The 16,154-nt window shown below is 43.4% G+C and overlaps 1 protein-coding gene across 6 annotated transcripts in view; it reads left to right on the top strand.

The window, feature by feature from the left end:
* The window catches only part of rhobtb1 (Rho related BTB domain containing 1), a 90,620-nt gene extending 88,748 nt beyond the window's left edge, over positions 1 to 1,872 (top strand). For 5 of the 6 annotated variants that reach the window (XM_072557917.1, XM_072557919.1, XM_072557918.1 and 2 more), the window contains exon 10: positions 382 to 1,871. In XM_072557917.1, the coding sequence (XP_072414018.1) occupies positions 382 to 548 (167 nt within the window). In that variant the 3' untranslated portion in view covers positions 549 to 1,871. Of the gene's footprint in view, positions 1 to 381 lie in introns of all 6 variants that reach the window. The other variant, XM_072557920.1, reaches the window with a different exon arrangement.
* Positions 1,873 to 16,154: the final 14,282 nt, after the last annotated feature.

The raw sequence follows: 16,154 nt of genomic DNA, 5'->3' as shown, positions 1-16,154 counted from the left end.
TGATGATGTCAGACTTTTGTGTGCTTTCAAGGTGAATTGGATAAACATCTGAAGAGGAAACATTAGGCTACAGGGAATTATGGAGAACGGGCAGGGGTGTAGAACTGAGCTTATCTTGCAGAGGGCACAATAGATTGGTTTCCTTTTAACTTTATTACTTTGCCGTATTTTTACAAATGCTGTTCAACCTAGACAGACAGCAATGCTCTCACTCCCAATAGTTATTGTGCGCAAAAATTGTAAAGGTTTACACTCAGGTTTTCATTCTTATTGTCCTGATTAAAACATGTTTTTATCATCCTTTTAAAGTTGATTTCTATATGAGAATCTTAACTTTAAGATAAACTGTTCAGACTTGTAACTTTAATTTTTATTTACTAGAAAACCAAGAATATTTTGAAAAGCACCGTTGGCCACCTGTGTGGTACCTTAAAGAGGAGGACCATTACCAGCGAGTAAAAAAGGAGCGCGAGAAGGATGAGGTTGCTTTCCACAAGCATCACTCAAAACGCAGGTGGTGCTTCTGGCACCATTCTGCAGTTGCCTAAAATCTCCAGGAGAAAGCAACTCTAGCAATTAACCAGGCATCCTGTGCATTAATAGGTAGATTAAAAACCCACAAGTGTGTTCTTAACTCTTGTTTACTGTAAAAACAAACGGCTGGCTGTCTTGGGATAATCTGCCATGTGTATTTAAACAATCATTGTTGCATTTGAAGCACAACCCTTTGTCCAAAAAAAACACACATGCTTGCTGTTACAAACTGGTCCCGTGTGGTGCCTATAGATTGGTTTAAAATACTTTTAATATAGATTACCTGTCAACAGTGACACTTCATTTGTTGGCAAAAAGAATTGCCACTGTTGCATTTTAATTCAAAATAAAATATTTAATTATTTTTGTACTGGTGTTGGCTATGTATCTTTGTTGTAACCAAAATAGAATCAAAGATGTCATTTAGTTTTTAGTAAATCTATTTAACTAGAAGGGCTTAGTAACTAATCCATGAAAGGAAGTGACTTACTTCTGAATGGACCTAAATACACAAGAGTAACTCAACAGTTTACTGCTCTCTTTGTATGTACCTTTCCATGCTGATTTATCTCACTGTAATTATCACTACACAGTTACTATATACCCCAAATGTTAGCTTACAAAATGAAATCCAAAGCTATGCATTATTTAACAGTAAAGTTTTGATGTGTTCGAGATTTGAGTGAGTCAAATTATTTTAGGCAGTGGAAAAATAATGTACTAACACAAGAGCAAAATATTGTGGATGCTGGAAATCTTAAATTTTTAAAAATTATTCTGAAATATTCAGATCATGCAGCATCTGTGGGGCGGAAAGCAATCTTCATACTTTAGGACAGTAACCTTTCAAACCAACTGTTCTGACGAAAGGTCACCTGTTTCTGTCCACTATCTACTGAATATTTCCAGCATTTTCTGTTTATATTTAATGTACTAAAATTGTTTTCAATCTTATTTTTGCCAAAAATGTTTTCTGTAGTAATTATATTTCAATACCTAATGTAACATCAACTTACTGTGACCCTCAGCTCCAGGCACCAAGTGGCTGGTTCACTTGGTTTGCAGCTTACTTTGCCTTCCAACTTTATGCTCATTACTTTTAACTTTTACGACAATAAAATTAAATGCGTGTGACTGCATTGTGGTGGTAATGTGAAACGGTACACCTTTTTTCAAAAGATTTTCTTTTGCATTTGTTATAATTTCCTTACTAATATACATATTCCACAAAAGTAATGTTTGTGCTGTTGGTTATCACAGTTGTATGAAGGAAATTTTCACTTGGCTACATCTGTAAAGTGACTTTTAAAATAAAATACTGTAATTGGTTAGCACATTCTGATCGAAATGACTGTAAAATAAATCTTTGTCTCTGGTGACCTGGAGGACATTCCAAAGCACTTTAGTCAATGAAATACTTTTGAAGTGTAGTCACTGTTGTAATGAAGAGAAACCATAGCAGTCAGTACAGTATATGCACGTCAAGGTCATGCAAATAATCAGATCAGTGGTGTAATTTAGTTTTGGCAGTATTGATTGAAGGAAATGTGTTGGCAAGTTAACACTACTCCTCAAATACTGCCTAGACATGCTTTTACTTCTGCCTAAAAGAACAAAAAAAGGGCCTCTTGTATTCGGTCTACTTTTAATCACTTTTCTCATGGGCAAAAACAAATATATATATATATGAAATAAATATATATAAATATATACACACACACACCCAGTGTTTAAAACCGTCCATCCTCGGGCATTTTTTTTTGAAAAGGACACAAACCCTCTAGATTCCTAGCAACATACCCTCATTTGTTCTAGCCTGTGGATTTCAAAAGCTCTAGTCTTCCGCAACAACTGGAAATGATAAAAATCATAAAATAGGAAACAAAAAGCAATGGAAGTTGTCCCAGAAACATTGGAACTGGCTTGAGCAGTCTTGGATTTGGTCTTTACCAAGTTAGGCGTTTGTAGGCAGATGGTGTGCTATGTTTGACCAAAGGGAAGTAAAAGTTAGTTACCCCAACACTCAATAAACCTAATTACACACCCACTGTCTAGCTTCTACAAACAATTTTTTTTTGTATTGGTGGGAGAAGACTTTGAATGCTATAGGACTAATGTCCCAGCAGAAAGGCAGCATTGAGAGGATGGGTAAAAATCAGGAGCTGCCAATAAAAGAAACAAAAACTACATATTAAAAGAAAATTCACATGGGTCACAAAGCAAAGGCTGAATTATTCAATCTTTAAAGACCAACATCAAGAATGATTGCTTGATAAATAGCAAATTCTCAATAAGACAATGCCAGGATGTAAATTTTCCAGAATATTGTTGATACAAGTCAAAAACAGCTTTTGCAATGTTGTCATCATTCTAAAACAGCAACTTGCATTCCTGTAGCATCTTTTAAAGTCATAAAACAATAGTAGGTGCCTCATAGGAGCATCAAGCAAATTTGACATGGGGTCATGTGGAAACAGTGAGTTAATCAATGACTTGGTCAAAGAGGTAAGTATTAATGTGTATCATAGCGGAGTGGAGAGGTGGAGTTGAAGAGATTTACCTGGCCTGACAATAATAAAAAGATTACATTTGAGCATGTGGAAAAAGCCAGAATTGGAAGGTGACAAAGATCTGAGAGTTGCAGGGCTCGTGTTAGAACTAAGGTGGGATGAGGCTATGGAGAAAATTGAAAACCAGGATGTGAATTTTAAATTGTAGCGTTGCCACAGACTGGAATGCAGTATAGGTCAGTTAATATAAGGATGAAAACAAAATACTGTGGATGCTGGAAATCTGAAACAGATTGCTGGAAAAACTCAGGTCTGGTAGACTCTGGAAAGAGGGAGTGTTAATGATTTGAATGCAATTTGACTTCGAGTCATAGATGTACAGCACTGAAACAGACCGTTTGGTCCAACTCATCCTTGCAGAACAGATATCCTAAATTAATCTAGTCCCATAAATTAATCTAGTCTCTTGGTCAATATTCCTCTCAATCCTTCCTATTCATCTACCCACCCAGATGTGTTTTAAATGTTGTAATTGTACCAGCCACCACTCTTCCCTCTGGCTGCTCATTCCATTCACTCACCACCCTCTGCGTGAAAAAGTTGTCCCTTAGGTCCCTTTTAAATCTTTCCCCTCTCACCTGAAACCTATGCCCTCTAGTTCTGGACTGACCCCAACCCCAGGGAAAAGACCTTATCTATTTACTCGATCCATGCCCCTCATGATCTTATAAACCTCCAAGATCAACCCTGAGCCTCTGACGATCCAGGGAAAACAGCCCCAGCCTATTCAGCCTTTCCCTATATTTCAAATTATCCAACCCTGGCAACATCCTTGTAAATTTTTTTCCGAACCCTTTCAAATTTCACAACATCCTTCCTATAGGAGGGAGACCAGAATTGCACACAATATTCCAAAAGTGGCTAACCAATGTCCTGTACAGCCGCAATTCAGAGCTTTAATAAGCTATAGCGATGATAGATGAATGGGGTGGTATTTTCGAGTTACATATAGGCACCAGATTGGCTAAAGTACTGAAGCAACTTCGACTGCTGATGCACTAAGAAAGGATGCAGGTGAGGGTTGTCATGAGCAGTAAGTGGATTTTAATGACAAGGTCAAATAGTGCTGGTTGCAGTCTGGTTCAACCTTAGCATCCAGGCAAAGCAATAAAATGGATAAATTATGACTTCAATATTTTCATTACAGGAAATTTCTGCTATTTCCTATTATAAGTAAGCAGCATGACAAGTATCACGCTGATTTTAAATTTGTTTTCATTACTTGGTCTCAACCCCTTCCATTCCATAATTACACCAGACACCTGATCCAGAGACAGGATCATAGAATTGTTACAGTACAGAACACTATTTAATTCATTATAGTAGATACCAGATTCATGCGCTCCTCCAATTTAGACAATTTGCACTTTCCAATTTTAGTTGCTCGGCTATTCATGCCTTTTACATAACCTAACACATATCTTTGACTGTCAAAGTCCCAATTGTTGGAATTTCCTAACTAAAGCTCTCTGCCTGTCTAAACCATCGAAGCTTTAGGCCAAAACAGTAGAGAAGAGGTTAGGAGTTGACTATAAAAGTACATATATATAAACAACATCTGGTGTGTTTTTTTTCCCTGCAGCTGGAAATTGGATATGAGAAAGGGGCTTTTGCAGCTATGTTAGATCTATGTTAATTTTTAAACTTAGTTTCTAGGAAATAATCCACAAGCATCTCTTTTGTCTTTAATCTCTGCAACCCTCATTGATGCCTGAAGCTTTGCGTTCTGCTTACTGCTTGCAATTTGCTCTTTTCAGTTGAGCTCAACTAAATTGAAGTATCCAGCTGTGATTAACAAGTCACATACAGCCCTGAATTCTGACAACTCCGTCCTATTTTAGCATGACATTTCAGTTTGAATTCATGAGTTTAGAGGCTTGAAAAGGAGTGCCCTACCAGTTAAAGCTTGAGTCAAAATCTCAAGAACAGCATCAACAGCTTGAAATGAATGTAAAGTCGTAGAAATGTTAGTTCAGTCATCCTGACACATATCTAGCAGGACTATGAAAGCCCTGAACATCTCCACAATATGTTGTGTAAAAGTATGTTCTCTGTATTGGATCAATGTTCCCAAGACCAAGCATGCTAGATGGTCAACATTACGATGTGGGGGGATCCAAGATGGCGGCGACCTAGCAAGTCTGAGTCTATAGTGCTCCACCCAAGACTTGGGCAAAGTGGGCCATTCCCCCCCCCCCCCCCCACCGCACTCACCAAATCATTCAAAATAGTTTTTACTTAATGTAATTAGTTACTTAGTACTGATTTTAAACAATTTAATCCCCAGTAAAAATGACTAAAGAGAAGGGAGCCCGCAGTTCTCAGCAGGCAGGAACCCCTCCCCGACCCTCTCCAGCTGCAGCAGAAGCGTCCGCAGCCACTCCGGGGGAACTTATCTACGGTGGCAGGTCTCGTGGAAATAATCTCGAAACTCAACGCAAAGATCGATGCCTTCATTGAAGAGTCCTGGAGCCGATGGGACTCACTCTCAGCCGCGCCGCAAAAGGAAATTGAGTGCTGAGTCAGAGGGGCGAAGCTAAAGGCCGCGACCTCCGAGACTACAGCAGAATCGTCTGTGCATCGGGTCTGGACTCTCAAACAGCGAGTCCGGACCTTAGAGAATCACACTGACAACCTCGAAAATTGAGGTCATGGAAAAAATATTCGTTTGCTGTGCCATCCCGAACGGGAAGAGGAAGGCCAGCTTACAGTGTTTCTCAAACAGTGGCTTCTACAGCTTTTAAATCTGGAGGCTGGATCAGGCCAGGTAAGGGTGGAATGGGCCTACCGGGTTGCAATATGTGGGCCCGGCTTGAACCAGCACCCCTGCCCAGTCCTGTTCCGGCTGCAGAGCCATAAGGAGAGGCAGATAATCTTAGAAGCTTCCAGAAATCTTGGGAAAGATCCCCAAACCATGATTTATAAAGGATCCAAGATTATGTTATTCCAAGACTTTTCCCCAGCTCTGGTCCGAAAGAGGAAGGCGTTTGATAAAGCGAAGAAGTGTTTAAGGGACTTAAATATTCAGTACTCCTTGCGCTACCCAGCGACGCTACACTTTAACCATGAAGGTCTGTGTAAAACTTCGGATCGCCGGAAAAGGCCAAAGAATTTTTGGACTCTCTTAGATAAATTATAAGAGTTATTTGATGTTGTTTTGCTCTCTCCCCACCCCCCCCCCCCCCCCCAACTCCGGTTTACATCCCCCTTTTTTTCATATTAATCCCTTTTTTTACCTGACTGTTTGATATTATCTTCGGGGGGTGGGGAGAGGGATTTATTTATTTGTTCTCTACTTAGTGATTTTCTCCCCCTTTTTTATATATATATATAGGCCAGGGGGTCTAGTTAATGTTGGTGGGGGGAGGTGGTTACCTTATCCTGTTTTATTTCTGTCTTTAGGGGCAGGGTTGTTTTCCCCTGTTATTTTGTATTATTATATTTAATTATTAATTATTGAGGCTGTAATTTTATAGTTATATATGTTTATACATGGTATTAACATTACCAAATATATCCAGGTGTTGTTGTGGGTTGGGGGGTGTGGTGGTAGGGTGCTCACTGTTAACTCTAGCTCTGTAGTATATTTGAATTTTCTTTATCCTATTGAGGAGCGCCTGGGTCAAGGGTGGGGCACTGGTTGGGAGAGGATACGATGGACTGTTGGAAAGGAAGTGATACCCCCTAGGAACAAGGGGGGAAATATCCATTTAAATACGTTTTATACTTTTTTTATTTAGAAATAGTATTTTATTATACTGTTGTGAGCGTATTAGAGAGCCTTTATTTTTGTGAATTTTATATGCTCTATGCTCGGGATGTTCTGGATAGGGTTTCCCCTCCCGAGGGGTCTCTGACTTGCCCGGATGATTATGGTTGATCAGTCGGTAAGTGGTGCATATGGATTGTCAAGGGGAGTAATTCACCAGTTAAAAGGAAGAAAATATTATCAAACCTCAAGAAAGAAAGGGTCGATATACCTCTCCTATAGGAGACACACTTATTGGATAAAGAACACTTGAAATTGCGACAGGGTGGATTTGATCAGGCCTTTTTTTCTTCTTTCAGCTCAAAAAGCAGGGGAGTTGTTATTCTTATTCGGAAGAATTTCCCTTTCAAAATCCTAAATCAGATAAAAGACGAATCTGGATGATATATTCTGATTATCTGAATATATCTCCTTATAAATGGAGCGGAATATGGGATCTTAAATTTGTATTGCCCCCCCCCCCTCCAGCACATCCTTTTAAATTTATAACGGAAGCCTTCTTAAAATTGATGGCTCTCGGTGCTCGTCATACAATTATAGGGGGAGATTTTAATTGTATTATGGATCCGGAAATAGATAGAATTCCCAAGAGTACTGCAGGAGTATCTCCTAGATCTAGACAATTGGTGGATCTGAACAAAGAATTAGGACTAGTAGATGTATGGCGATGTCTTCATCCACAGGGATGAAGGTTTTTTCTTTTTACTCCAATCCACATAAATGTCATACCAGAATTGATATGTTTTTTGCCCCCTCGATTTTTAAAAATTCCATATCATCCTGTAAAATAGGCAGAATAGCAATTTCCGATCACGCTGCTGTATATATGGAAATCAAGGCGAGGAACAATGAGACATCCCCCCGGCATTGGCGTATGGACCCCTTTCTGATGAAAGATAGTAAATTTGTAAAGTACTTCTCTCAAGAATTTAAAACTTTTTTAGAAATTAATTCAGGTACAGCTAGCAACCCATCAATGATGTGGGAGACCATCAAAGCTTAGGTGCGAGGTTTGATCATCTCATAATTAGCGACCCAGAAAAAATTAAAGGGAGAACAACAGCGTCTGCTTGAAGCTCACTTAAAAGCAGCTGAAACAGTATACGCTGACAGACCTTCTATTATCAAATTACAAAGGATTACGGCCCGTAGGACAGCTCTAAACACCATGCTTACCCAAATGGCTAAGAGGGAAATATTATTTACAAAACAAAGGTTATATGAATTTAGCGATAATTCTGGTAGATACTTAGCATTTCTTGCAAAGAAAAAGAAGGGACCTCAAACTATCACGTCTATCACGGAGAGTACGGGTATTCTGACTCATGATCATAAAAGGATTAACGCAATCTTTAAAAAAATTTATTCTGATTTATATAAATCGCAGGATTGCGAAGACAGGACTAGGAGGATGCAGTCATTTTTAAAAACCTGACCTTTCCTGACCTAACTCCGGAACATGTATCGGTCTTGAATGTTCCCCTAACAATCCAAGAAGTACTTGACGCAATCAGGCAACTTCAGAGCGGTAAGGTGCCTGGCCCAGATGGCTTTCAAGCTGAATTCTATAAAGAATTTACAGGAATATTGGCTGGTCCACTTATGGACATGTATAACTATGCATATAGTCAGGGCTGTCTCCCACCTTCGCTGAAAGAGGCAAATATCTCTCATCCTCAAAAAAGGAAAGGATCCAGAAGATTGCGCGTCATACAGACCAATATCCTCGCTAAATGTAGATTTTAAAATCCTCTCTAAAATGTTAGCATTGAGGCTAGAAAGGGTATTGCCACACATCATAAAGGAGGATCAGACGGGGTTTATGAAGGGCCGTAGATCATCCAATAATGTTAGAAGGGTTTTGAATGTGATTCAAGCCTGCCATCAGGGAAAGATACCAGGTGTAGTAGTCTCATTAGACGCGGAAAAGGCATTCGACAAGGTTGAATGGTCATATTTGTTTTACATATTGGAAAGGTCTGGCATTGGAAAGGTGTTTACTAAATGAGTCTCAACACTGTATAGTGATCCCAAAGCAGTTGCGATTACCAATGGATTAGGCTCGGATAGCTTCAGTGTGGATAGGGGCTGCCGTCAGGGATGTCCTCTCTCACCATTGCTATTCACGCTAATAATCGAGCAACTAGCAGAAGCTATATGGGCTGACCCTAATTTAACAGCCCCGAGGATTGGTACAGGTAAACATAAAATTACCCTTTATGCAGATGATGTTCGTCTATTTCTCAGTAATCCTTTGATGTCGCTTAATCCAAGTTATTAATAGATTTAGTATATTTTCAGGCGATAAAATTAATTTCTCAAAATCAGAGGCTATGCCAATGGGTGGCCTTGCTTGTATATCCCACTTATTGGACAGATCCCACTTTCCCTTTCGGTGGTCCCTGGAGGGTTTCTTATATTTAGGCGTTTTTATTACCCCAGTATTTGGTCAGTTATACAAGGCTAACTTTGTGCATTTACTGGAAAGGATAAGGCAGGACCTCCAGCGATGGGGAGACCTTCCAATTTCCTGGCTGGGTAGAATAGCACTAATTAAAATGAATGTCCTGCCCTGGCTCCTGTACCCTATGAGAATGCTTCCAGTGATTAGATTAGATTACTTACAGTGTGGAAACAGGTCCTTCGGCCCAACAAGTCCACACCGCCCCGCCGAAGCTCAACCCACCCATACCCCTACATCTACATTTACCCCTTACCTAACACTATGGGCAATTTAGCATGGCCAATTCACCTGGCCTGCACATCTTTGGACTGTGGGAGGAAACCGGAGCACCCGGAGGAAACCCACGCAGACACGGGGAGAACGTGCAAACTCCACACAGTCAGTCGCCTGATGTTGCCGAGGCTGGCACTACGTAAATTATATGGCTGGTTGGGTTCCTTTATCTGGACTCATAGACGGCCCCTCATTAAGCTGAAGAAGCTACAGCTTCCACAGGCAAGGGGAGGATTGGACTTCCCAGATTTTAGGAAATATCAGTTAAGTTCCTTATTAAGTTACATAGCTGATTGGGTCTTGTCTGACCTGCAATCAATCTGGCTGGACATCGAGGCTTCTCAAGTAAAATGCCCACTAATTAACCTTTTATTTTCAGAGAAGAGGAAAATCATTACAGATCAATGTAAAAACTCTATAATACTAAACACAATTAAAGCTTGGAATATAATGCGGCAAAATGAGGGCAACTCACATAAAACATCCCCCTATGCTCCGATAGTGGGAGCAGGGGGATATCAACCGGGGTTTACAGATGCCACTTTCAAACTCTGGAGATCCAGGGGTATCTCATGTTTAGGGGATCTGTTTAAAGAAGGGGTCCTGATGTCTTTTCAACAGATGCGTCAGAAATTTGGATTACCTAATGGAGACCTCTTTCGATACTTCCAAATTCTAGACTACATATAGAAGAAGACTATGTTATTAGATAGTCTTTATAAATTAGATAGAGAACGTAGAGTGCTATGGCCAATGGGGGTATCTTCCATCAGCACTATTTATCATTTACTACATGATGAGGTATCGGGAGTGTTGGACTTTGGCTCAATCTACCAGCTTACTTTCTTCTATGTGTGAGCTCAGTCCTGCGTGTTCTTTTAAATGAAGCACGAGGAGAAGATATTCAATCTCACACTCTTAATTTATTTTAAACAGTAAGTGGACAAAGCATTCAGAGCTCTGGGTCTAAACCCTTTTTGTCCCTGACAAACTACCAAGTGTGCCAGTTCAAAAAGTAAGACCTCATTCTGTCCCTGCCCCAGTCTTTCATACAATAAAAAACATCATATAAACTCTGAGGTAGAATTATCTTCTAATTTGCTGTTGATCTGATTCCATTCCCCGCCTCCTCGCATTCCCGGATGTCCGACCCCACGTGACCTTCTTTTGCCCGTGAAACAGAGCATCACGTGACCTCCTTGCCCGCTTCCAGGCGTGAAACGGAATGTCACGTGACCGCCCCCTGTGTGGGTTACACAGGCTTCTGAATGCTGAATACATTCACAGTTGCAGACAGCCTTCTGTTTTTCAAGTAAACCATATATTTACAAGAGATATGGACAATCTGCTTAAAACATGGAATCAGGATTTGGGACTGGAAATCTCTATAGAAACATGGAATGACATTTGGGAAAACGCCAGAAGAATCACCATCTGCAACAGAACTCAGGCTATTCAGCTGAAGATACTTCATAGGGCCCATATAGCACCGGACCGATTGGCAAAATTTAAGGCAGGAGCATCTCCAATGTGTCCCAAATGTAAAATAGAGGTGGGCACTCTTGTACAATACTTATGGACCTGTCATAAGATCCGTAGATATTGGACTAAAGTAGCAAGTGCTCTGACAGAAATCTTAGGATCGGAAATTAGAGTGGACCCTGTATTTCTCCTTTTGGGATTTTCGAACTTTCCCTCCCTGGACATGTACGGGAAGAGATTATTCTCTCTTCTCTCTTTCTGGGCAAGGAAAAATATTTTGGTAAACTGGGTGGCTGAGGGCCCCCCTGGACTTTCGAATTGGCACAGATTAATTATGGAATGTATTCCCCTAGACTTCCTTACAAATATGGTGCACCAAAAGACCGCATTATTCCATAAAATATGGCAGCCCTTCTTGAATTACATAAATACAGATATTTCAGCCATCCGTTTTTTTACCGCAAAAAAAAGGGTTAAATTTAATTCTGTCGAATGGTTGATCCCCAGACTGAGGCGGACAGGAAACTTCCCTCAATAAACCCACCCCCATTGAGGGCAGGCACTGGGCTGGATTGGGAGGGGGAGGGTGGAGGATCGGGGTGGCAGGGGGGTGAGGGAAAGGTAACCACAATAACCAAACCCACCACCCCCAGGGAGCCGTCAGTGCCCCATCCCCCGGGCAGCCATCAATGTCCCCTCTCCGCTCCCCCGCCCTCTCTCTCCGACAGCCATCAATGCCCTCCTCCCCCAGGCAGCCGTCAATGCCCTCTCCACCACCGCCACCTCTCCCCCCCCCCCCTCCCCCTCCCCCCCACCTAGTGCACCCTCCCCTCCCACTGAGCAGTGGTCAGAGCAGGCAGTGCCCCCTGCCCAGTCAGTGGTCAGTACAGCTTCATCCTGGGGTAGACCCAGGGCTCAGGGCTTGTGGGCTTCCAAGTGGGTGTCTGAGGGGCTCTGCCCCAGCCTGGCGCCTGGAGAGTCAGCCCACTCCAAGGCCCCTGACGGTGGGAAATAAAAGGCCGGGGAAGCGGCAAAGCCTCTACTTGGGCCTGAGCTGGCCACAGCCAGGGGTCCAGACCAGCACTGCCACAGATGGACTGGCGCCCCCTAGTACCGGTGGCTGACTCAGTGGCCCCCTCCAACACCTGTGGGCAGTACAAGTTGCCAATGTCTCCTAAGGGCAGACCCCTGATCCTGTGCCCCTCGGGATCGCCAGTGATAGGGCCCCGTAACCGTCTGGGAAAGTGGCTGCAGCTGTTCCATCCTGGGCCTCCCAGCCTCTTCCCCGGAAGCCGCTGTTCTTCCCTGACCTTCAGGCGTGCTGGCAGCTGGTGGCAGTGGAGACAGGCCACAGTTCCTCTCCATCCCGCTCACCGCTCTGGTCAGCAGACCCCAGGCGCTCTCTGACTGGCTCGGGGTGAGGACAGGGCTCGGAAAAATGGCACCACCCACTCAGGCTGTCTGCAAGGGCCCAGCGTTTGCCCACAAACACATCTGCTGAGGCCTGGCACAGTGCTGCGATGTAGGTCTCTCCTGGACCTGACTCCTAGGCCTCAGGAGATGGTGACTGGCCTGAGAGGCAGTGATCAGAGTGGCTCCGTCAGTCACTTCCTGCTGGAGACAAGAGGCTGTAGAGGCTGTGGCAGTGGCAGCATGGACACATACTGAGAAACCGTCGCTCTGCTGCTGTCTGTACCAAACGCGATTCACCATCAGTGGTGTTGAATGCACAGGAAATTCACAATCCCTCTCATTGCGGACCAGGGAGGTCTTCTTGGTTAGCTGGTCCCCCGAAGGTGAGGTGTTACTGGCAATGACGTGCCCTTTAGGTGGGTCAGTGCCTGAATGTGGCCCTTGTATCTCTGTGGCGTTGGTGGCAGAAGCGTTGCCCTCCAGCAGCCTCACTGCCCAGCGTCCATGCCTCTTGACTTGGAGCTACAGCAGCTGCTGCTGCGTCTGCCGCACCAGGGTCTGACCTGGAAATGCCCGCTGGGTGCCCAGGGCCCAGAGGAGCTTCTGTGCCACCTCGTCGACGGGTGCGGGGGGTCAGTGTGTGACCGTCGGTTGGCACCCCTTCCTCACTGGCTCTGGTGTCGGGGACCTTGGTTCCTCCACGGGGGCTGGCAGTGGGGTGACTTCTTTCCCTGGCAGAGGTGTGCCGCCCAGCGAGGCATCCTTGGCAGTTTGGGGCACAGGCTCTCTGGCATTGCCTTGCCCGTCGCTCAGGGGGAGCCTCTCGGCGGCGACAGACTTGACCTCCTTGTTGAAGATGCCCAGGTGCCGCTGGGTGAGGCGGTTCTGGGTGATCACCCAGCTGGAACGGGCGGAGGGTTTGGCAGCAGATCCCGACTCAGCCCTGGCCCGCTGGCAGTGACACCCGCTGGTCTTACTCGCTCCCTGAGCCCAGGGTTTGCGTTGAGATGGCTTCTTGCCGAGGTCCCAGCCAAACTTGGCGCGGTTCAGCTCTCGCCGCGTCTTCCTGCGCTTCACTTTGACGGCCGTGTTGCAGGTCTGTCCCGGCGCAGGACGCGTGTTCGTGACGGCCGACGGGAGGCTGCCCTTCTCTCGGGGTGATCCCCTCAGCGCCGACTCAAAGGACTTCAGGATGTTGCTCCTGTTTGCTGTGTGATGGTGGCTCATTGTCAGCCCGCTCCCATGACACTCTCTTTCCAGACGCTACATCTGGGTTCCTTAAACACGCTCCGCCATTCACCGCATATCCCGCCCTATTTCGGCCATCCTAACAAGGGCTTTTATTTAATTGTGATGGTGACCCTGGCTGGGCCGGGGCCCCCTTGGGAGAGGAATCCCGCACGAATATGTGTTTTTGTTACGAGTTGATGTTAATGCATTCCGAGCATGTATCTCACTACCCAATTTCTGTGTTATCGGTCGTTTTTTTTTCTCTTCTTTGAATAATGTAAGAGACTTAATTATACACTCTGGTTAGTTGTAGGTTAGGTTAGTAGTTTTGTTTTTTAGGGGTTTTTTTTGTGTTTGATAAATTTTGGTTATTATTTATTTAAGATTTAATTGTATATCAATGTTTATACTGGGATTTTTTAATTTGTAAACTTGTAAAAATGTTAAATTTTCAATAAAATATCTATTTAAAAAATTATTATGTGTTCAGGCCTCCAGCACGGTGCACAGTTCTACCCATGTTCCTAATCCCAAGTTGAGGTGTCAGTGGGGAAGCGCTTTGGGGCCAGTGACTATAACTATTAGTTTTAAAATAGCGACGGAAAAGGATAGACCAGATCTAAACGTTTAAGTTCTCAATTGGAGAAAGGCCAATTTTGACGGTATTAGGCAAGAACTTTCAAAAGCTGACTGGGGGCAGATGTTCGCAGGTAAAGGGACGGCTGGAGAATGGGAAGCCTTCAGAAATGAGATAACAAGAATCCAGAGAAAGTATATTCCTGTCAGGGTGAAAGGAAAGGCTGGTAGGTATAGGGAATGCTGGATGACTAAAGAAATTGAGGGTTTGGTTAAGAAAATGAAGAAAGCATATGTCAGGTATAGACAGGATAGATCGAGTGAATCCTTAGAAGAGTATAATACGTTAAGGACAAAAGGGGAACTAGGGAGAAGATAGGACCTCTCAAAGATCAGCAAGGTGGCCTTTGTGTGGAGCCGTAGAAATAGGGGGAGATACTAAACAAGTATTTTGCATCAGTATTTACTGTGGAAAAGAATATGGAAGACAGACTGTAGGCAAATAGATGGTGACACCTTGCAAAATGCCCATATTACAGAGGAGGAAGTTGCTTTTCAGACTGGAGGCCTGTGACCAATGGTGTGTCATAAGGATCGGTGCAGGGTCCACTACTTTTCATCATTTATATAAATGATTTGGATGTGAACATTGGAGGGATAGTTCGTAAGTTTGCAGATGACACCAAAATTGGAGGTGTAGTGGTTAATGAAAAAGGTTACCTCAAAGTACAACGGGATCTTGATCAGATGGGCCAATGGGCTGAGGAGTGGCAGATGGAGATTAATTTAGATAAATGTGAGGTGCTGCATTTTGGGAAAGCAAATCTAAGCAGGACTTATACACTTAATGGTAAGGTCCTAGGGAGTGTTACTGAACAAAGAGACCTTGGAGTGCAGGTTCATAGCTCCTTGAAAGTAGAGTCATAGGTAGATAGGATAGTGAAGAAGGCGTTTGGTATGCTTTCGTTTATTGGTCAGAGTATTGAGTACAGGAGTTGGGAGGTCACGTTGCAGCTGTACAGGACATTGGTTAGGTCACTGTTGGAATATTGCGTGCAATTCTGGTCTCCTTCCTATTGGAAAGATGTTTTGAAACATGAATGGGTTCAGAAAAGATTTACAAGGATGTTGCCAGGGTTGGAGGATTTGAGCTATAGGGAGATGTTGAATAGGCTGGGGCTGTTTTCCCTCGAGCCTCGGAGACTGAGGGGTGATCTTAGAGAGGTTTATCAAATCATGAGGAGCATGGACAGGATAAATAGACAAAATGTTTTCCCTGGGGTGGGGAAGTCCAGAACTAGAGGGCATAGGTTTAGGGTGAGGGGGAAAGATATAAAAGAGACCCATGGGGCAACATTTTCACGCAGAGGGTGGTACATGTATGGGATGAGCTGCCAGAGGAAGTGGTGGAGGCTGGTACAATTACATTTAAAAAACATCTGGATGGGTTTGGAGGGATATGGCAGGTGGGACTAGATTGAGTTGGGATATCTGGTCGGCATGGACAAATTGGGCCGAAGGGTCTGTTTCCATGATGTACATCTCTATGACTCTATGTTCACAATTCAACACTGCTCCCAGTGGAGCAAGGCATAAACTACACTGTTTAGGCCCTAAGATGATCACCGAACACCCAAATGCTGACAATCCCTAGTCACCAAGATCAACACTTCCTTGCCCTTATGCTGTCCACTTTATACTTCACCATTTTGTCTGCGTAGTTCTGCACTTCACCTTGTCTTGTCAAAAATGCTTGACTATTTAAAGTAAATCCTGCTACTGTAATTCTATGGGAGAAAATACAATTATGAATAAAAATATCCAATTGTAATACAAGGACGTT

The sequence above is a fragment of the Chiloscyllium punctatum genome, chromosome 38, assembly GCF_047496795.1.
Source record: "Chiloscyllium punctatum isolate Juve2018m chromosome 38, sChiPun1.3, whole genome shotgun sequence".
Classification (NCBI taxonomy): domain Eukaryota; kingdom Metazoa; phylum Chordata; class Chondrichthyes; order Orectolobiformes; family Hemiscylliidae; genus Chiloscyllium; species Chiloscyllium punctatum.
Note: the sequence above shows the minus strand (reverse complement) of the source record. Positions and strands in the feature narration are given on the sequence as shown.